The 15,649-nt window shown below is 46.8% G+C and overlaps 1 protein-coding gene across 1 annotated transcript in view; it reads left to right on the forward strand.

Annotated features, from left to right (window-relative positions):
• Positions 1–2,678: 2,678 nt before the first annotated feature.
• Positions 2,679–15,649, forward strand: part of LOC104620530 (protein NLRC5-like) — a 13,576-nt gene continuing 605 nt past the window's right edge. Inside the window, exons 1-8 of the mRNA XM_010286781.1 lie at positions 2,679–2,696; positions 2,841–3,141; positions 5,917–5,979; positions 8,994–9,059; positions 9,909–11,661; positions 13,485–13,568; positions 13,941–14,024; positions 14,110–14,193. Coding sequence (XP_010285083.1) covers positions 2,679–2,696; positions 2,841–3,141; positions 5,917–5,979; positions 8,994–9,059; positions 9,909–11,661; positions 13,485–13,568; positions 13,941–14,024; positions 14,110–14,193 — 2,453 coding nt within the window. The remainder of the gene's footprint in view (positions 2,697–2,840; positions 3,142–5,916; positions 5,980–8,993; positions 9,060–9,908; positions 11,662–13,484; positions 13,569–13,940; positions 14,025–14,109; positions 14,194–15,649) is intronic.

A 15,649-nucleotide genomic window follows, 5' to 3' on the forward strand; every position in this document is an offset into this window, starting at 1 on the left:
GGTGGGTGCTGCGGGTCGCCTCCCCAGCTGCTCCTCGCCACCCATGGTCCCTTCCATCCGCCCCCGGTTCTCAGAGCTCTTCCCATCCCCTGCGCTGTGCTCGAGGCAGGACCACCAGAGCAACCATTTCTGTCCAGAGATGCGGTATGGCTGGACTTGGTTATTTTTTTTTATTTTATTCTGATAAATGAATTTTGAAAGAGCGCTGTGTGCCATCTGGCCTTGTCTGGGACTCGTCTGCATGTGGTTTTCCAACGTAGCTTCTCTGACATCTAGAAAAATATTAATAATATTTCATTGTATGTTGCACCCTGTCTGGCTAGATCTGGAGAACTCCGTGCACACAGTTCTATCTAGAAACCTGTGATTTTTTCCTCAAATCATTCACATCTACTACATTCGCACTTAAATCTTGTCCCTGTTCCAGAGGAAAGGCAGATCACCTTTTTCTGTTAGATATAATGGAAATGGTAAATAAATATTTCCTTGTGCTCCAGAATAGTCAAACCCAGGCATATAAATAAAAAGATTCCCATTGCAAGAGCCTTAACCACAACCAAGTCAGAGCTTACTCCAGTGAGAGTGTTTACCCTGAGTCCCATTTCTTTGAACCACTCCCCAAAAGCTTTACCTAAATTATCTATAGATAATAGATAATAATAGATATATCTGTAGATTTTAGAATAGGAAAACACTCTTCTGCTGTTCTGACTGTGTGTTTTTGCTCATCTCACTGGTTCTACCATAGATGAGTTGCAGTTGGGGAATTCCTAGCTGTTTTTACTTTCATTTTGCTCTGTCTTTTGCTCATCGGGTCCCAAAAAACATCGGAGGGCTGTGCGCTTCGGGAGAACGGTGGGTTAGCAAGTGAAGAAATCAGGGCAGCGGACGCTGTGCCCCAGCTCCTTTGTTTCGTGACCCCCACTTTGGTTTTGTTGCTGCTGCTCTGCTTCTGGGCTTTCAGTAAGTAGCATGAGCTTCTCAGAGAGTGCAAGAAGTTGGTAGATTTGCAACAGGGAGCTTCACGTTTCGGTTTTATTTTTCGTGGCTGGGAATGGCGTGAATGCCAAGTAGGGGAGGCGAGGCGTATTTTTGTGGTGTGTTTTAATGGAGTTTGTACATTTGAAGGGCGAGGGCAAGGGTCAAGGCTCAAAAGTTTTCTGGCTCTTCTTGGGAGGTTTTTGTGCTTTGTTTTGAGCTCAGAGGCATTTTACTGTAGGTTGCTGCCCATTATTTCTGATGGTCTTATTTAGCAGAGTAGTAGTAGTATAGGAGCTGTGCAGTATCACCTGAGCTTTCATCTAACTTTTCAGATGTCTCTTAAGGTTTTTTTTCAGTCCCTACAACATCCGTGTCAAAGGCCTTACAGAAGTCCACATAGGTGACAATAGACATACCAAACATGATGATGGAGGTTGTAGTTGGAGATGGCTTTCAACATCAATGTAGACAGCTGTCTGCTGGAGATAGCACAGTCCTGACACTGCTGTAGCCTGGCTGGGGCCCTGCTACAGGATGTTTGGAGGTGTGCAGGAAGGCAATCACTTTCCTTATCCCTTTACCTGCGGTAGGAATGGTTGCACACCAGCCAGTTCCAGCTGCAGCGTGGGGAGAAATTTCGCTTTGCCATCTCTGCTGAGAAGTGGAGCGGCTGGCACTGGCACCGGTGGCATTTGCAGCACATGAAACTCCTGTGAGCACTGTGTAGCCTCAAGGTATTAGCCTTTCACAGTTCTTCTGGTGTGACTGTGCCTGACTTGAGCAAGCTGCTGCTACTTCAGCATCAGCTTCCATGGAGGTGCAAAGAGCAGCAGGTTGTCATAGAAGACCAACTCAAGTCAGGCAGCGACACCAGGAAAGCTGTGATTCCTGAAGTGTTCCTATAAAGCCCGTCTTCACTTGCATCTTAGGGCACAAGGCTCAGTCCTGCATTTTCATCACACCAGTAGTGGATCCTCAGATTTTGTGGTCACTGCTGGATTGAGTTGACATTGTTACCTAGAGATGAAAAGCTCCACAGCTGACCCTGCAATCAAAGGCAGAGCTTCTAGATCTGTGATCCATGTAATTGCCCATGCTCTTTCATATCTACATCGTGCTCTGTTGTTTTTATCCCTAGGTATCTGTACCAAGTGAGGCAACTGGATGTAGGCATGCGCCATGCATTGGGGTGTCACTGTGTGCTGAAACACTGCCGCTAGCAGATCAGTTCTTCGTCAGGGTATGGAGCAGAAGCCAACTTTGCATTTGACAACTGAAAGGAGTCTGACCACACAACAATGCAGGTAGGAGACCGTATGTGGATGGCTTTGCTGTGGGAAGGAAGTGGAAGTGGAGGGTGACATTGTCACCAAAGCAGAAATGAGTTGCTTATCACCACAGAACGAGCAGCAAGAACAGGTGCCTCAGCCCTTTGTGCAGGGAAATATGTTGCTCTTGGGAGTCCCATGCCTCCCCAGAGGTCCTCCTGCATATGAAAGATGCCCGAGATGTTACATCTGGCAGATGGCCACCGCAGCAATACAGACATCAGTGGAGCTTCTCCCTGGCTGATGCCAGAGAGCCTGATGCCTGTTGTTCGCTCCTGTCCCTTGCAGTACTGCTGCGTTGGGCCCTGTGCAGACAAGCACTGCAGCCTTTGCACCATGTAATGGCTGGGCTGGGGTTTGCCACACGACATGGTGAGCATAAGGCAGGTACGAAATGCTGGGTTGGACCAAGGGGTAGAAAAGCAGATGAGAGTCATGAAGGGCTGTCCTGCCTGCTTGTCAGCAGGGCAGTGTGAGTGAACAGCTCTCGCTCCTCTGCCCATCGCTACCCTTCCGGTTTCATCCCTCTAGCCCCCGTTTCAGAATGATGATCTAGACCTGGAAGCAGCCATAGGAAGCGCCCGCCCCCAGCTAGTGGAGTTCCTCAGTTACCGCCCCGACTGGCTGCTCACGACCTCCCGGCGCTTCCTCCCAAGCGTGGCCCTGAATGGCCTGGATGGCATCACCGACCAAAAAGAAAAAGTCTCAGTGCTCCTTAACCTGCTGGAGAAGGCTGGCCCTGCCACCTGGAAACAGTTTGCACAGCATGTCTGCATGGAGTGTGACCTCCCCCTGGATCTGGAGATACTGCTTATAAGTTCTACGGGAGAAGGTAATGGAGATCGGGCCAGCTTCCTCGACCGTCTCCAAACACAGCCAACGCCTTGGCCGTCCCTAGCCAACAGACCAGTCTAGGCAGTGAGACCACTAGTACCCTCACTTGCGTGGTCAGGACCTCGTCAGTGAGAGGTGGCACTCCCCTCTGTGGTGTCCAGGCAGCTACAAGCCTTTTTAACCAAGTCACTTGGTTTAAAAAATGATCTGCCTTTCCTTCTGGTTCCCCCTGTCTGTCTTTCACCATAATCTCTGGAATAAGATCAGTCCCTCCAAAAATAGTTATTGTCGGCAAACAGCCGACAGTGGTTCACATTTTCAGACGTGCTTTTTCACCAGTTGTGCTACACCTTGCAGGTGTTGGTGGGCACTTTCTTGTCTCTTTCAGTAAGACTTGGCCCGATTTGAGGATGGAGGGTTCTGTGGACCTTGTGGGAAACGGGTGGTCCTGTCATCTGCATTCCAGAATTGGAAGTGTCCCCAAGGGCAAAGTCACTTTGCCCAGAGAAAAAAGTAGTGTTCCTGAGATGCTAGATAAGTCTATTTGAAATGTGGGGAAAAAGGTGTCGTGTGCTGTGCTGTAGGGATTACCAGTTACTTGTGAGAGTGGAAAGTGTCATGATAGCTGTGAGAGAGAAAACAATGATGCAATAGTAGCTCAGGAGTTTCTCGATGGCAATGATTTTCTTAATCATAAAATTTAGCTTCAGACTGTATTTCTTGGTGAGAAAGTTTATTTTGCCAAGTTTTCCCTTCCGGATTTCTTGAAGGAAGGTTTTGAAACTGCTGAATTTTTTTGTGGCATTTTTTTCTTGGAGGCACAACTTTTGGCTTAGAAGTGTAAGTTGAGGTAAAAAAATGAGACATAAGAAACCAAAACCAACAAAAATTGTCCATACCCGCCTCAGTAAAGCTGAGATGAAATTTTTTGGTAGATTTATGTGAAGAGAAAAAACCAACAAACTACCTTTTTGTTCCACGGATTTTAATTGCTATTTTTTATTTTCCTGATCTAGAAAGTCAAGAAATACAGAAGTCTTAAAGTACCCACACCACAAGAAAAGCGCTTCCTCATATCTCTCATTAACAGTTGGAGGCAGTGGCTTTAGAGAAAATCATGATTGATTAAAAAGTGCGGTCAATACACTGTGTGTTATGTTCTAGGCAATACACACAGTGTGCACATGCTGTCTTGTATGAAAGCCTGTTGCACCAGCTAAGCTGCGCCTCTTCCTTACTGGGTTACTTTATCTGGTTATTAATTCTTTTCTGTTAACATCATACTTTGACGGAGCTCTTACACGAGGAGTCCATCTCAGCGGTATTGTCTTCCACATCTACCTGCAGTAACTTCTTGTTACTTGCATCAGTCGGATGGATGCAGCCTGGTAACCAGCTGCAGCAGCAGTTATTTTTGTAGGGATAAACAGGGGAAAGACCAGATAAAGCCACAGCAAGCAAGGACTGATGCGGGCTTTCTCTTAGGGCTGAAGCTGAAACAAATTTCAGCCTTTTAATGCTGTGGCATATCATAAAAGGAGATGTCTCTTAAGGTTTTGGAGTTGGCTTATGCTGGTTTACCTGTAGTATTAGCAATTTAGCACCATTGATCCTTCTGAAGGTGAATTGCTTTTGGTTTTGCTCACCCAGTGGCTTTCAGTTAATCCTGACCTTATCCCTAGCTGTGTGGTTGCAAGGGCTGTCCCAAGGGCAGGAGTTTGTGCTTGGGAGGAGGATGACATGGGACCACACTTCAGAGTAGCGAAGCAGTCTCAGGTTAGGCAAGATTAACCATTAGATTGCCTTAGCTAAAGTGACTCCAAGGGAAAAGAGTTTATGTCTGCATGGTGAGCAAGACTGGAGGACTGATCCGGGCTAAAACCAGCCTGAGCTGCAGCCCAAGCAGTACTTGGGATGAGTGGTGGAGAGATAGCGGGATCGAGTCTTCCAGCACCAGAACTGGCTTGCTTTTCTTTACATGGCACACAGGGCAAGAGTTGGGGTATTTGAGCTATTGAACAGATTTTGTGTGAGGCTGTGGCACAGCACATGTGCCCATTTAGAGCCTCGTCGTTTGTTCCTTTGTGCTGATGCTAGAGCTAGAAATACCAGAGTGCCGACCTGCACTCCCAGCTGGGAAACGCTGGAAATGGCAGCAAAAGGAATTAAATGTATGAAGGCTTCCCATCTGATTTTGGAGAGCGATGCCTTCAGGCATCAGTTTATCTGAACAGAACAGTCCTGGTGGCATGCGGGCTTCTATTTGGCTTTAGCAGGATTTCCCTCTGAAGCTTTGTGAATGTCATCTGTGGGGCTGGCTGTGCTGAGTGGGGTTTTGTGGCAGCTTGAGCTGCGCAGTGAGTCAGAAAAGGCCCTTGACTGGGCTGCTAACTAACTCTGCCAACGGTTTCATCACAGAAACTCCTCCTTTGCAGGAAGGTGGAAGAGTAGGGCTTCCCTTTTTGGCTGCAGTGTGGTTTTAGATCAGCCAATGCCACCCACGCTCTGAGTTTGTATATATTACAGAGAAAAGTTGTTTCACTCCTCCCTTAAAAGCAGAGGATAACTGTGTTTTGGAGAAAGCTGAAAGGAAAAGATCAGATGGGTAGCCTGAAACCTGGCTGTGTTGCGTCAGCCCTTATACTGAGTCTTGGTTTGTGCCAGTGTGTGTGTTGTGAGCTGCTTGCCCTTTGACTTTGGCCAGCAGCACCCCAGATTTCAAGAGCAGGATGCTTGCGGTAACTGTTTTTTATTTCCAATCCAACTCTTTTAGGTAACTTAAGCCAGCAACAAGAAACATGCGCAGATGTGAGTGCCCGGTCGTCTGTGCTGACAGGTAAGGCTGGAACAGACCCTGGGGTGCTGTGCTTTTGGGGTTTATCTGCTCTGCCCATGGGCTGGGCAGGGCTACAAATGTCCCACGTATTGGCCACAGCACTGGCACGGTGTGGGGAAGCCACTGCAACTTCAGGTTTGATTTTTCTTTTCTTGGTGCTTTCCAGATCAACCTCTCCTATTTCGTTTTCCCTCCTTGAATTTCAGAAAAGCCTTGTTAGACCTGACTCTGCGAAGGAAATCGCTTATTTTAGTTTCTCTAGCCAAGGGAATCTCCCACCCATCCTTCAAAACCCCTGCTTTTTGTCATTTTAATGTGGTTGGCTCATTGGTAGGTGGAGGAAGTTGGTTTGGCTTTTGAAGGAAGAGCAGACAGACTGTTCAGGAGTTGATCCAGCAGACACCATTTTAGAGGTGTCAGAATCAGAGCTTAAAAGAATGGGTAATAGTAGTTCTGGGGCTTCCTTCAGGGGTGAATTTGGGATGGAGGCCTTCCTACTCAGTGCAGATCATGAAATGAGGGATTGTTTTCAAGATCCCTCCTCTTCCTGTGGCATTTTGCAGTGGCATCCGTCACTCAAATGTCAGTCAGAAGCTTTTGGTGCAGTGTGAAAATACTGAAGGTATGTGCCACCACTGGGCAATGTCCCCGGGCCCTCGTGTAACAGGCACTGGAATAACTGGAAGCTGCTAAATTCTGAGTTGCCTTCTCAGTCACCAGGTATTCAGTTTCCAGAAAATGCAACACCAGCCCAGGTCCCTCCCCATGTGAAGAGTCTCACAGCAGAAAGAGAGAAAGAATGTGATTCCGACATCCAGCTTTGTGAGAGAATAAACAGTGGAGGTAGTGGCAAAAGAAACGCAGATTATCACAGAAAGCTGCTGTCAGTTTGCTATGTCCTCCTGAAATGTGTGCTGGGAGAAGACGAAGCAGCAGGAGATGAAGCCTTGTGTTCTGCAGGCTGCAGTGTAGAGGAATCACTGAGCTGGGCCCCAGGCCATGCTGAGAGCAAAGTCCAGGTCATGTGTGCTGTAGAAGTGCTTAACGTTGGTGGCAGGGCATGGGGTTGGTGTTGGATTGCCCATTGGTGAAGAATAGATGATTTGATTGAGAAGCTGCTCTTCATTTTAAATCGTAGCTCCCAACCTACCCTTTGTAGTTCCAGCTATTCGTATGGTCACAGAGACACTTTTGCCTCTGCTTTTCACTCAGAGTCTGCTTTTGAGTCACAGCACTGCAAATACTGTGTCTTATGTGTCACATGCAGTTTTCAGGTCTTGAAAACAAAAGTGACCTTTCTGCTCTGCAGGCAGACTGCTGCTCCTAGCTGCTGTGCTGCCCTAGTGAGTATGTGGTTGATCTCCCCAGTTGCTGGTGGAATAGAAATTTGAAAATAGTGCTGAAAGTTACTGGGAAAGGAAGGAAAGACTTGTGCTTCTCTCACCTTTGCCCATTCTCACTATCTGAGAGTGTACCATAAACAAACAGGGAATTAATCACCATAAACAGCCCTGGGAATCTGTGGGCTGTGTGTTCTCCAGAAATAGCCGTTCCTTGCCCTGTTCCCCAGGGAAACAGAGCAGTTCCTGTGTTCAAAGCAAGGCAGATGCATCGCCCAGCCTGCAAAAAGACTCACCAATGAGGTGGCTGTGGTTGGTCTCGGAAAACGCAGGGCAGCTTGTCACAGCAGTACATGTAGCTCCTTCACACAGTGCGCCCTGGCCAGCTGAGCTCGTGGAGGCTGACCTGGCAGCTGGCTTTACTCGTAAGGAAGCTTTCTGTGGAGCTGAGAGACGTCTAGTCATTGATATTTCCTGCTCCTGCTTTCTTTCAGGTCTATCGCACGGGCTTACCCTGCTTTGAGTGGACTTAAATCCGGAGGAGGAGTGGAGAACAATTGAAAGAAATTGGGCTGTGGGCTTTGTTACAGTGTGTAGCTGGGATATGTGGTACTACTATTTGGTTACCTGTGTCTCAAAACTGCCAGGCTTCTTTCATGTGCTCAGAACCACTTCCTCCACACCCCGCTTAACTGTGCAGTGCTTGTGGTATAAGTCTTTGATTAGGCTGTCTGTAGCCCTTAATGGGCTCTCTAATTCTATATGCTCCTCTGAACCTAGAATTACATGTACCTCATTTTTTTGCCTTCCAGCTGCTGTATTGTCAGTAGGGTCATTTCCTAGGATGCTTTTTGGTGGACTGTTATGATTGTTTTTTGCTAAGGTTCTGGCACTACTTAGCACTGTGCTTCTAAGCAAATAAGGGGATTGAGCAAAAGGATCCGAGCATCATTTGCTAAACCTAACACATTTCTTGCAAAACATGCCTTTTAAAATTCATGTTGTTTCCTGCAAAGATTTTCAAAGCCAGGCTTCCACCCGCAGCGTTTACCTTCTTATTTCTGAAGTCCCAGCTGCTGCTGTTGGCTGGGAATGGTAAGATTTGGGTATTAACAGCTCTGTGAAGTGCAAAATCATGTTCTGATACTAGATAAATGTTGAGTCCTTATAGCTGATTGTGTGTCCCAGGGAGGAGGAAGGATCTGCTTGACTTCTCTGCAAAAACACTCAAACGGATGGACCAGGGAAGTAGCAGATCACACAGTGGTAGGCAAGATTGATGTTATCCACTGGGAAAATCTATATAAATAAACTGAAGTGTTGGAATGAATTGCCTGGAGAAGTTCAGGGAGCTCCATTACTGAAGGTCTTTAAACCAGTCCAGACCCTTAGGTCGCTCCTGAGAGCTGTGGCATATTTGGAGTGGGACAAGAAGATGGATTAGCCTCATGAGGACCAGCCCAAGCTGTGTTTCTATAGCTAGATGCACCTCTGCTTTTACTTCAACATTTGCAAAAGCAGTTTGGTAAACTCAGGTGGAATTTGCAAAATGTTTTGTCTCTCCGATCTTGCCCCTCCAGCTCCCCAAATGCTTTGCTGGAGAGTCTTGCCCAGCTCTAATAAGCTGCCATTCATGATGCTCTTTTGACATGCTTCTGACTTTTCGAGTTTCAGGAGTTGCTCGACGTCGCCATCACAGCAGCTCCATGAGTGATACGGATGTTAAACAGCAACGACTAGGTATGTAGATGTTCCAGAAGCAGAGTGATGCTGTGCTTTCCTCTGAGGAAGGACCTAGTTAACTTCTTTGCACCCAGGAAATCAACCAGTATAACACCAGTGTCCACATCTTTTCCTTCAACATCTGCCCTTTTTTACCCCTTTCTGCCTCTGCTTTTTAGCCTTGCAGAGCTAGGCACTTTAGCCCCATGGTCCAGTGCTGCCCAGTGTCTGGTGGGGGAACACAGGGAGCATGGCAAAGCTGGCAGCTGCAGCTGGGCTGGAGCCAGTTTTTGACTGAAAGTTTGCATACAGGGAAGTTCTTGAGGAGGTGCTCCCAGGAGGACAGATCTCATCCATTGACAAAACTCAGCAAATTTAACAGCAGTGAGGATAGGGATGTTCAGAAAGTGCTGAGCGCCCTTAATTATCACCACTATTCTCTCTTCAACAAAGAGATGCTGATACTGTCAGGGATCTCAGATTCTCAAAGCAAAAGCCATGTCTGTTCCAAGGTGCAGATAGCTGAGCAAGGGTGGCGCAAGTTCAGCATGGGTGAAAGGGGAGCTAGTGAACAGGGTGTAATACACCAATACCCAATTCTCATCTTAAAGAGATAGTAAGGTTTAGTTTTTATATAAGGCTGTTTCACCTTTTCCCTGAATTTTCTTCTTTGGCTCCTGTGTGAAAATAGGAAAAATTAAGGGTTATTTTAATGTGTTTAAAATCTGTCATCTCTGCCTAGCTCTGTGGAGCAATCTCTGATCAGGGCCATTGTTTCTCTCTGTATAAGTGGTAGTATTTTGGATCTGTCATGGCTCATAACTACCTTTTTCACCCTTATACTCACTCTGTTGTCTTCTCTCTCAGATTCAGCTGAAAAGTACCAGCATATCCTTGTCAATTCTATCCGCCAGAGCTATGGAAGCAGGAGAGCAGCAGGAGCAGCAGCACAGGAACAAATGCAGCCACTGCCTTTCAACCAAGCTTTTGTCAACCTTGTCATTCGGCAGAGCAAAACCTCCCGCTTAAAAGAGAAGACAGATAAACCCCGAGAGGATATGGCAGGTGCTTCTGAACCAGAAGAACGTGCAGATACAGCCATGAAAGTGTCAGATCTGTTTCATAGTGTGATCCCATCGGGCATGACAAAGGTCATCTTTTTGTTTGGTAAACCAGGTACAGGTAAGACCATGCTAATGCACAGGATTTGCCAGAAATGGGCAGAAGGTGTCCTACCTCAGTTTCTCTTCACTTTCCTTTTTGAGTTTCGGCAGCTGAATTTATTAAAAAGAAAACTGACGCTGAAGGAGCTTTTGTTTGACCTATACCTTCAGCTAGAAGACAGCCCTGATGCACTGTTCCAGTACCTCCTGGAAAATGCCTGGCATACACTGATCATCTTTGATGGGCTGGATGAGTTTACAGCTAACATGGATGTGTCATCCTCTTCTAAGGGAGACCCAACTCTTACCCATATGTCCATATCTGAGCTCTTTGTAGACCTCTGCCATGGGAAGCTCCTGCCTGGTTGCACAGTGTTGGTCACCAGCCGACCTAAGAGACTACCTGACGACTTATTGAAAACGGTAGATCTGCTAGCAGAAATTTGGGGATTTGACCATGAGAAGGTTGAGGAATACGTCAGCCAGTATTTTCATCAGCATTCGTTCAAAGAACAAGCCATTGCTCATCTGAAGAACAACACCAAGCTCCTGAGCATGTGCCTCATCCCTGCTCTGTGTTATGTCGTGTGCATCTGTTTGGAGTATTTACTTCTTAAACATCAGATGAGTGTGGAGCTTCCTCAGACTATGACACAGTTTTATATCAAAATGCTTCTCATCTTCATAAACAAACAACAGGGAGAGTGTGCAGGTGGTGAGGTGACTCAGCTGAACTGTAACAAGAAGGCCATTTTAGGTCTGTGTGATCTTGCACTGAAAGGCCTGGAAGATAAGAAGCTTGTATTTTATGTTGGTGATGTTCCAGAGCATGTGAAGCAATTTGCTTCCTTACATGGATTGCTGACTGTCTTTGAGGTGAAGATGAGTGGCTCTTGCCCAGAGCCTGGCTATGCCTTTGTGCACTTGAGCTTGCAGGAGTTTTTTGCAGCACTGTGTCTCATGGTAAGCAAGAGGGTGGACAAGAACTACCTGAAGAAGAAGTTCTCTTTGAAGTCAAAGTGGACTTTAAAGAATGAGGCAAAGACTGAGCTCATGGAGAGTTTTCACATCTTTCTCTCGGGCTTATCATCAAAAGAATGTAGGACATTTGTCATGCTGCTGGCTGAACAAGATGAAGCTTGGGTGCAGGATAAGCAGGACACAATCCTGCAGTCTCTCAAGAAACTAGCAGCCACTCATCTGACAGGGCCTAAGGTCATTGAGCTCTGCCACTGCACGTTTGAAACACAAGACCTCGAAGTAGCCCAGCACATTGGGAGCCAGCTGAATTTCAAGTATGAGTTTAAAAACTTTAGACTGACACCTCTGGACATGTCGTCTTTGGTTTTTGTCATAAACTCAGGCCAGGATCTGACTCATTTGGATTTTGCAGGATGTCTCATGGACATTGACTGTTTGGAGGTTCTGTCCAGCTGCAAAAATGTAGAGCACTTGAGGTAAATGCACTGAGTGTTATGAGCTGGTTGGTGGACAGAAGGGCTAAGGGCTTGGAAGGGCAAGCCTAGTATCTGAACAGCATAACTCTGATACGGAAGAAATTTATGAAATAATGAATTTATGAATGATCAAGGGTATTAAGGTGATAAATCCATTCTGGCCGGTTTTTGTGTTTCTTTGTTTTGACTAAAACAATCAAACAACAGGGTAGTTAGTCTAGTAGATAAGAGAGAAAATGATAGGTATTTCTTAACACTACAAAGGCAGGTAGTAAGTTCTTCCTTTGAGTAAATGTGAAAGTTGTGACACGAGTGAAATCACCATAAACTGGATGAACAGGAGATGACAACTGCACTCTAAGGTGTTCTCTATCAGTGCTTTGCTGTAATGCTGGAAGGACATTTCAAGGAGGATCTCTTGCGATCCTGCTGTGGGATGGTCTCATTCTGTATTACTATGAATGACTCGGAGGAATATGTGTAGAGTTTGCTAATGTGGAGAAGGTGGGGGGCAGCCAGGGCGAGAATTACCTTGACCTGAAGGGAATGGCATTGTCTGCTGTGAAGCAGAGGAGCATAAACAGAGACGTGAAAACTGCTATTCCTGGATGTTGATATCATTATAGTTGAGTGTTCTCTGCCTCCGTTAAGAAGAATAGGAATACCATTTAATTTACTGTTAGAAAAGCTTTCTGATGAAGCATCCTAACTCTAAATTGCTAATGGAGAGGCACAGGGCAGTGCATGGAGTCCTCTGTCTTCAAAGAGCAGATTAGGCAGATGCCTGAGGATGGTTGGGCTATTCCCTTGTATCAAGAAAATGGAATGGGATTTTTGTGGGTTCTTTCTTGGCTCATACGCATTCAAGTCCATGCGTGCTTTCAGTTATGGTCCACAGGATACAAGCACTCTACTGTCTCTTGAAATGGCAGGCAAAGGGCGGTGGGACCCCAAGCATTTCAGCTGCATGTTGCTTGTACAGAACCTGTCTCAAGAAGAAGTATTGCCTCAGGTGTGTTCCTGGGGCATGGGCCATGTCTGTCATGCCTCTGCACCTCTGCAGCTTGTTCCCGACTCCTCTGGTTTAGGGGAAGGTGGCAGAGGCACTTAGGGCAACAGGGCCATAGGTGGGTTTCTGCTCTTGTGGCCCCCAAAGGCGCTGTGGGAATGATGTGACTTGGGAGGCTTTGTACGAACACATCCCATAATCAGTACATCCTGCAATTGATTCAAAGGGGAGCTTGCATGCCTGAAAGCTTACCTGTTTGTTTGTTGTTTCCAACACCACCAGTTCCCTCTAGAAAAGAGGTACTTTCCCTTCAGCCCTTGGATCTTTTATATTTTGCACAACTCTGACTACTGTGCCACTCAAATTTAAAGTATCTGGCCTGAAATCAACCCTCTCGTAACTCAGCACTTCATCACACGGGAGCTGTTAGACGCTCCCTGTTAGTGTGAGTTCGGTTTGCCCATGTGTGACCTGGCCTTGTCTCATGAATGGGTCTCCAGAGTCCTGACTCTGGCAGGACATGCAATAGGGCTGACTTTTCATCTGTGGCAGCACTTGCCTGTGGTGTCACTGCACAGAAGCTGTTTCTTGAGGTATTTGCAGTTGATGTGCAAGTTTAATGTTTTTCTTTTTTTTAACCAGATGTTTGAGAAGATAAAGATGCTGTAAAAAAAAGCATGATACAATGGCTTTGATGGTGTGATACAAGAAAGAATTTTAGTGCTTTTTTTAAATTGTGTTTTAACCTGCTCTGTGGGCTAGCTTGTTTTGGGTTTTGTTGTGTTCATGTTTTTTCCCTTTTTTCATGTTTTAGCTTTCGTGGTAGGAGATGTGGTGATGACTTTGCTGCTGCTCTTTCAAAGACCTTACGAGGAATGGGGAGCCTGAAGAAACTAGAGTAAGTCTTTGCTTGTAAGGTCAGAGCCTTCTGTCTTCCTGTTTGTCCTGTTTCAATCTTGCAGTTTAATTACATCTGCTCACTGAAGGCTGATCTGCTCTGTGCAGCCGCCTGTATAGGGAGTAACGCAGTGCTGTGCAGAGCAGCACGGATATATGTGGCTCTTGTTCTATGCTGGTATCAAGAGGACTATTGCATTGCCCTGATGGAAAAGGAGTATGAAGTTGGTTGCAGGTGGCAGAGTCAGGCCACCTCCTCTGTGTAGGTGTGCTGGGAGTGTGGTGCAGGCACACATCGGAGGCCGGCTTGCCGCGTGCTGCTCAGGATGCTGTCCTCCTTCTGCTCGGCTTGAATGATTCTTTCTTTTTCCAGGTTGACAGGCGGGAGCATCACAGCTGAGGGGATGACTAACTTGGTCCAGGCTTCATCACAGTGCCTCCAGCTTGAGGAAATAAAGTGAGTGTGTTGTGATAATGACCCTCAAGTCAACCGCTCATTCTCTGGGGGCATGGGGGACTAATGAGAATCAATCTGTGTGCAGCTTGCAGGACAATCGGATACGGGATCTGGAGGTGAAGAGGGTAATGGACCTGTTTTCCAGAATGGAAAAGCTGAAGAAAATAGAGTGAGTAAAAATAGCTTAAATCTATTAAAAAATGGTAGCCACTATGAAGCCAAGCATAGAATCAGAGAGAGTTTATTTCCTCACCAGAGCAGGGTTACTGAATGTCTCTGTAAGGGGTGACACTTGCTCTTAGAGATGCCAGTGGGGGACATGTGTGGCACTAAGCTGAGGCACAGATATCTAAGTGCAAGCAGGGCTGTGCTGGAGGTCTATCTCAGTTTGAGATAGACTCAGCCTTACAGTTCTTACCCAGGTGTTTTAAAACAATCTCAAGGGAGTCCTGACACCACTGACACCTCTCCAGAAATTACAATGTATGTGCTCGTCTTGGTGCCTTGCATGACTTTTTTTCTCTTCTGCCTCCTCACCTCTCTTCACCTTGATCAGGCTCAGATTGAGGTGCCCCACCTCTGCATGAGAGGATGGCTCCATCCCTGTCTTCCCAGCCTTTTTGTTAGCTCTCTTCTCCTGTAGTCCTTCTTCTAACACTCCTGTAACAGCACAGTGCTGAATGAGAGGGACTGACCGCTAGGAAAACCCCCAACATGGATCTGCATCCTTTTAGGTGGAGAGAACCAGGCTGATTTGTGAAGGGATTTAAAGCCTTTGAAAAGCTAGCGGGGCAGTTTAAGTGGCAGCAGGCAAAGCAGAGCAGAGCTGATACAAGTATTGGAGTCTCGGTGTAGTTTGCGTTACAGGAGAGGGATGGCCACAAAGCTGTGCTACCCCTGCGGGGAGTCAAAGCCACAGCACTCCCTGCCCACACCACTTACAACAGCCCTGTATAACAACTAGTGCAAGTAAGAAAAGGTGACGGGTTGATAGTAGTAGGTGACTCTCATCTGAGAGGGACGGAGGCACCCATTTGCCGACCTGACACCTCCAGGGAGGTGTGCTGCTTACCGGGAGCTCCTATCAGGGATGTCTCCAAGAGGTTACCAAGCCTCGTAGAGTCCACTGATTATCCGCTGCTGTTGTTTCATGTGGGCACCAGTGACACAGCCAGGAGCAGTCTGAGGACTATCGAGAAGGATTACAGAGCCCTGAGAGCAGTGGTAAGGGACTCTGGAGCACAGGTAGTTTTTTCATCAATCCTCCCAGTCAAAGGGGGTTTGAAAGGGTTGGTTGAATCTGGAGAATCAACACATGGTTACAGGATGGGTGCCGCAGCTAGAGCTTCAGCTGCTTAGACCATGGGATTTGCTTTGAGAAACGTGATCTACTGGGGGCTGATGGGGTCCATCTGTCAGAGAAGGGGAGGAGCATCTTTGGTCATACACTTGCCAAGCTGGTGAAGATGGCTTTAAACTAAAGCTGCTGTGGGAGGGGAACCTCAATCCATACCACTCCTACCAGTTTGATACCAGTGCCAGCAATAGATGCCCAGAGCCTGGAGAAGGATCACAAGTCAGCAGGAGAGCACCTGAAGAGCAACACAAAGGAATTCCAGCCACTC

Source organism: Phaethon lepturus, unplaced genomic scaffold, assembly GCF_000687285.1.
Source record: "Phaethon lepturus isolate BGI_N335 unplaced genomic scaffold, ASM68728v1 scaffold11545, whole genome shotgun sequence".
Classification (NCBI taxonomy): Eukaryota; Metazoa; Chordata; class Aves; order Phaethontiformes; family Phaethontidae; genus Phaethon; species Phaethon lepturus.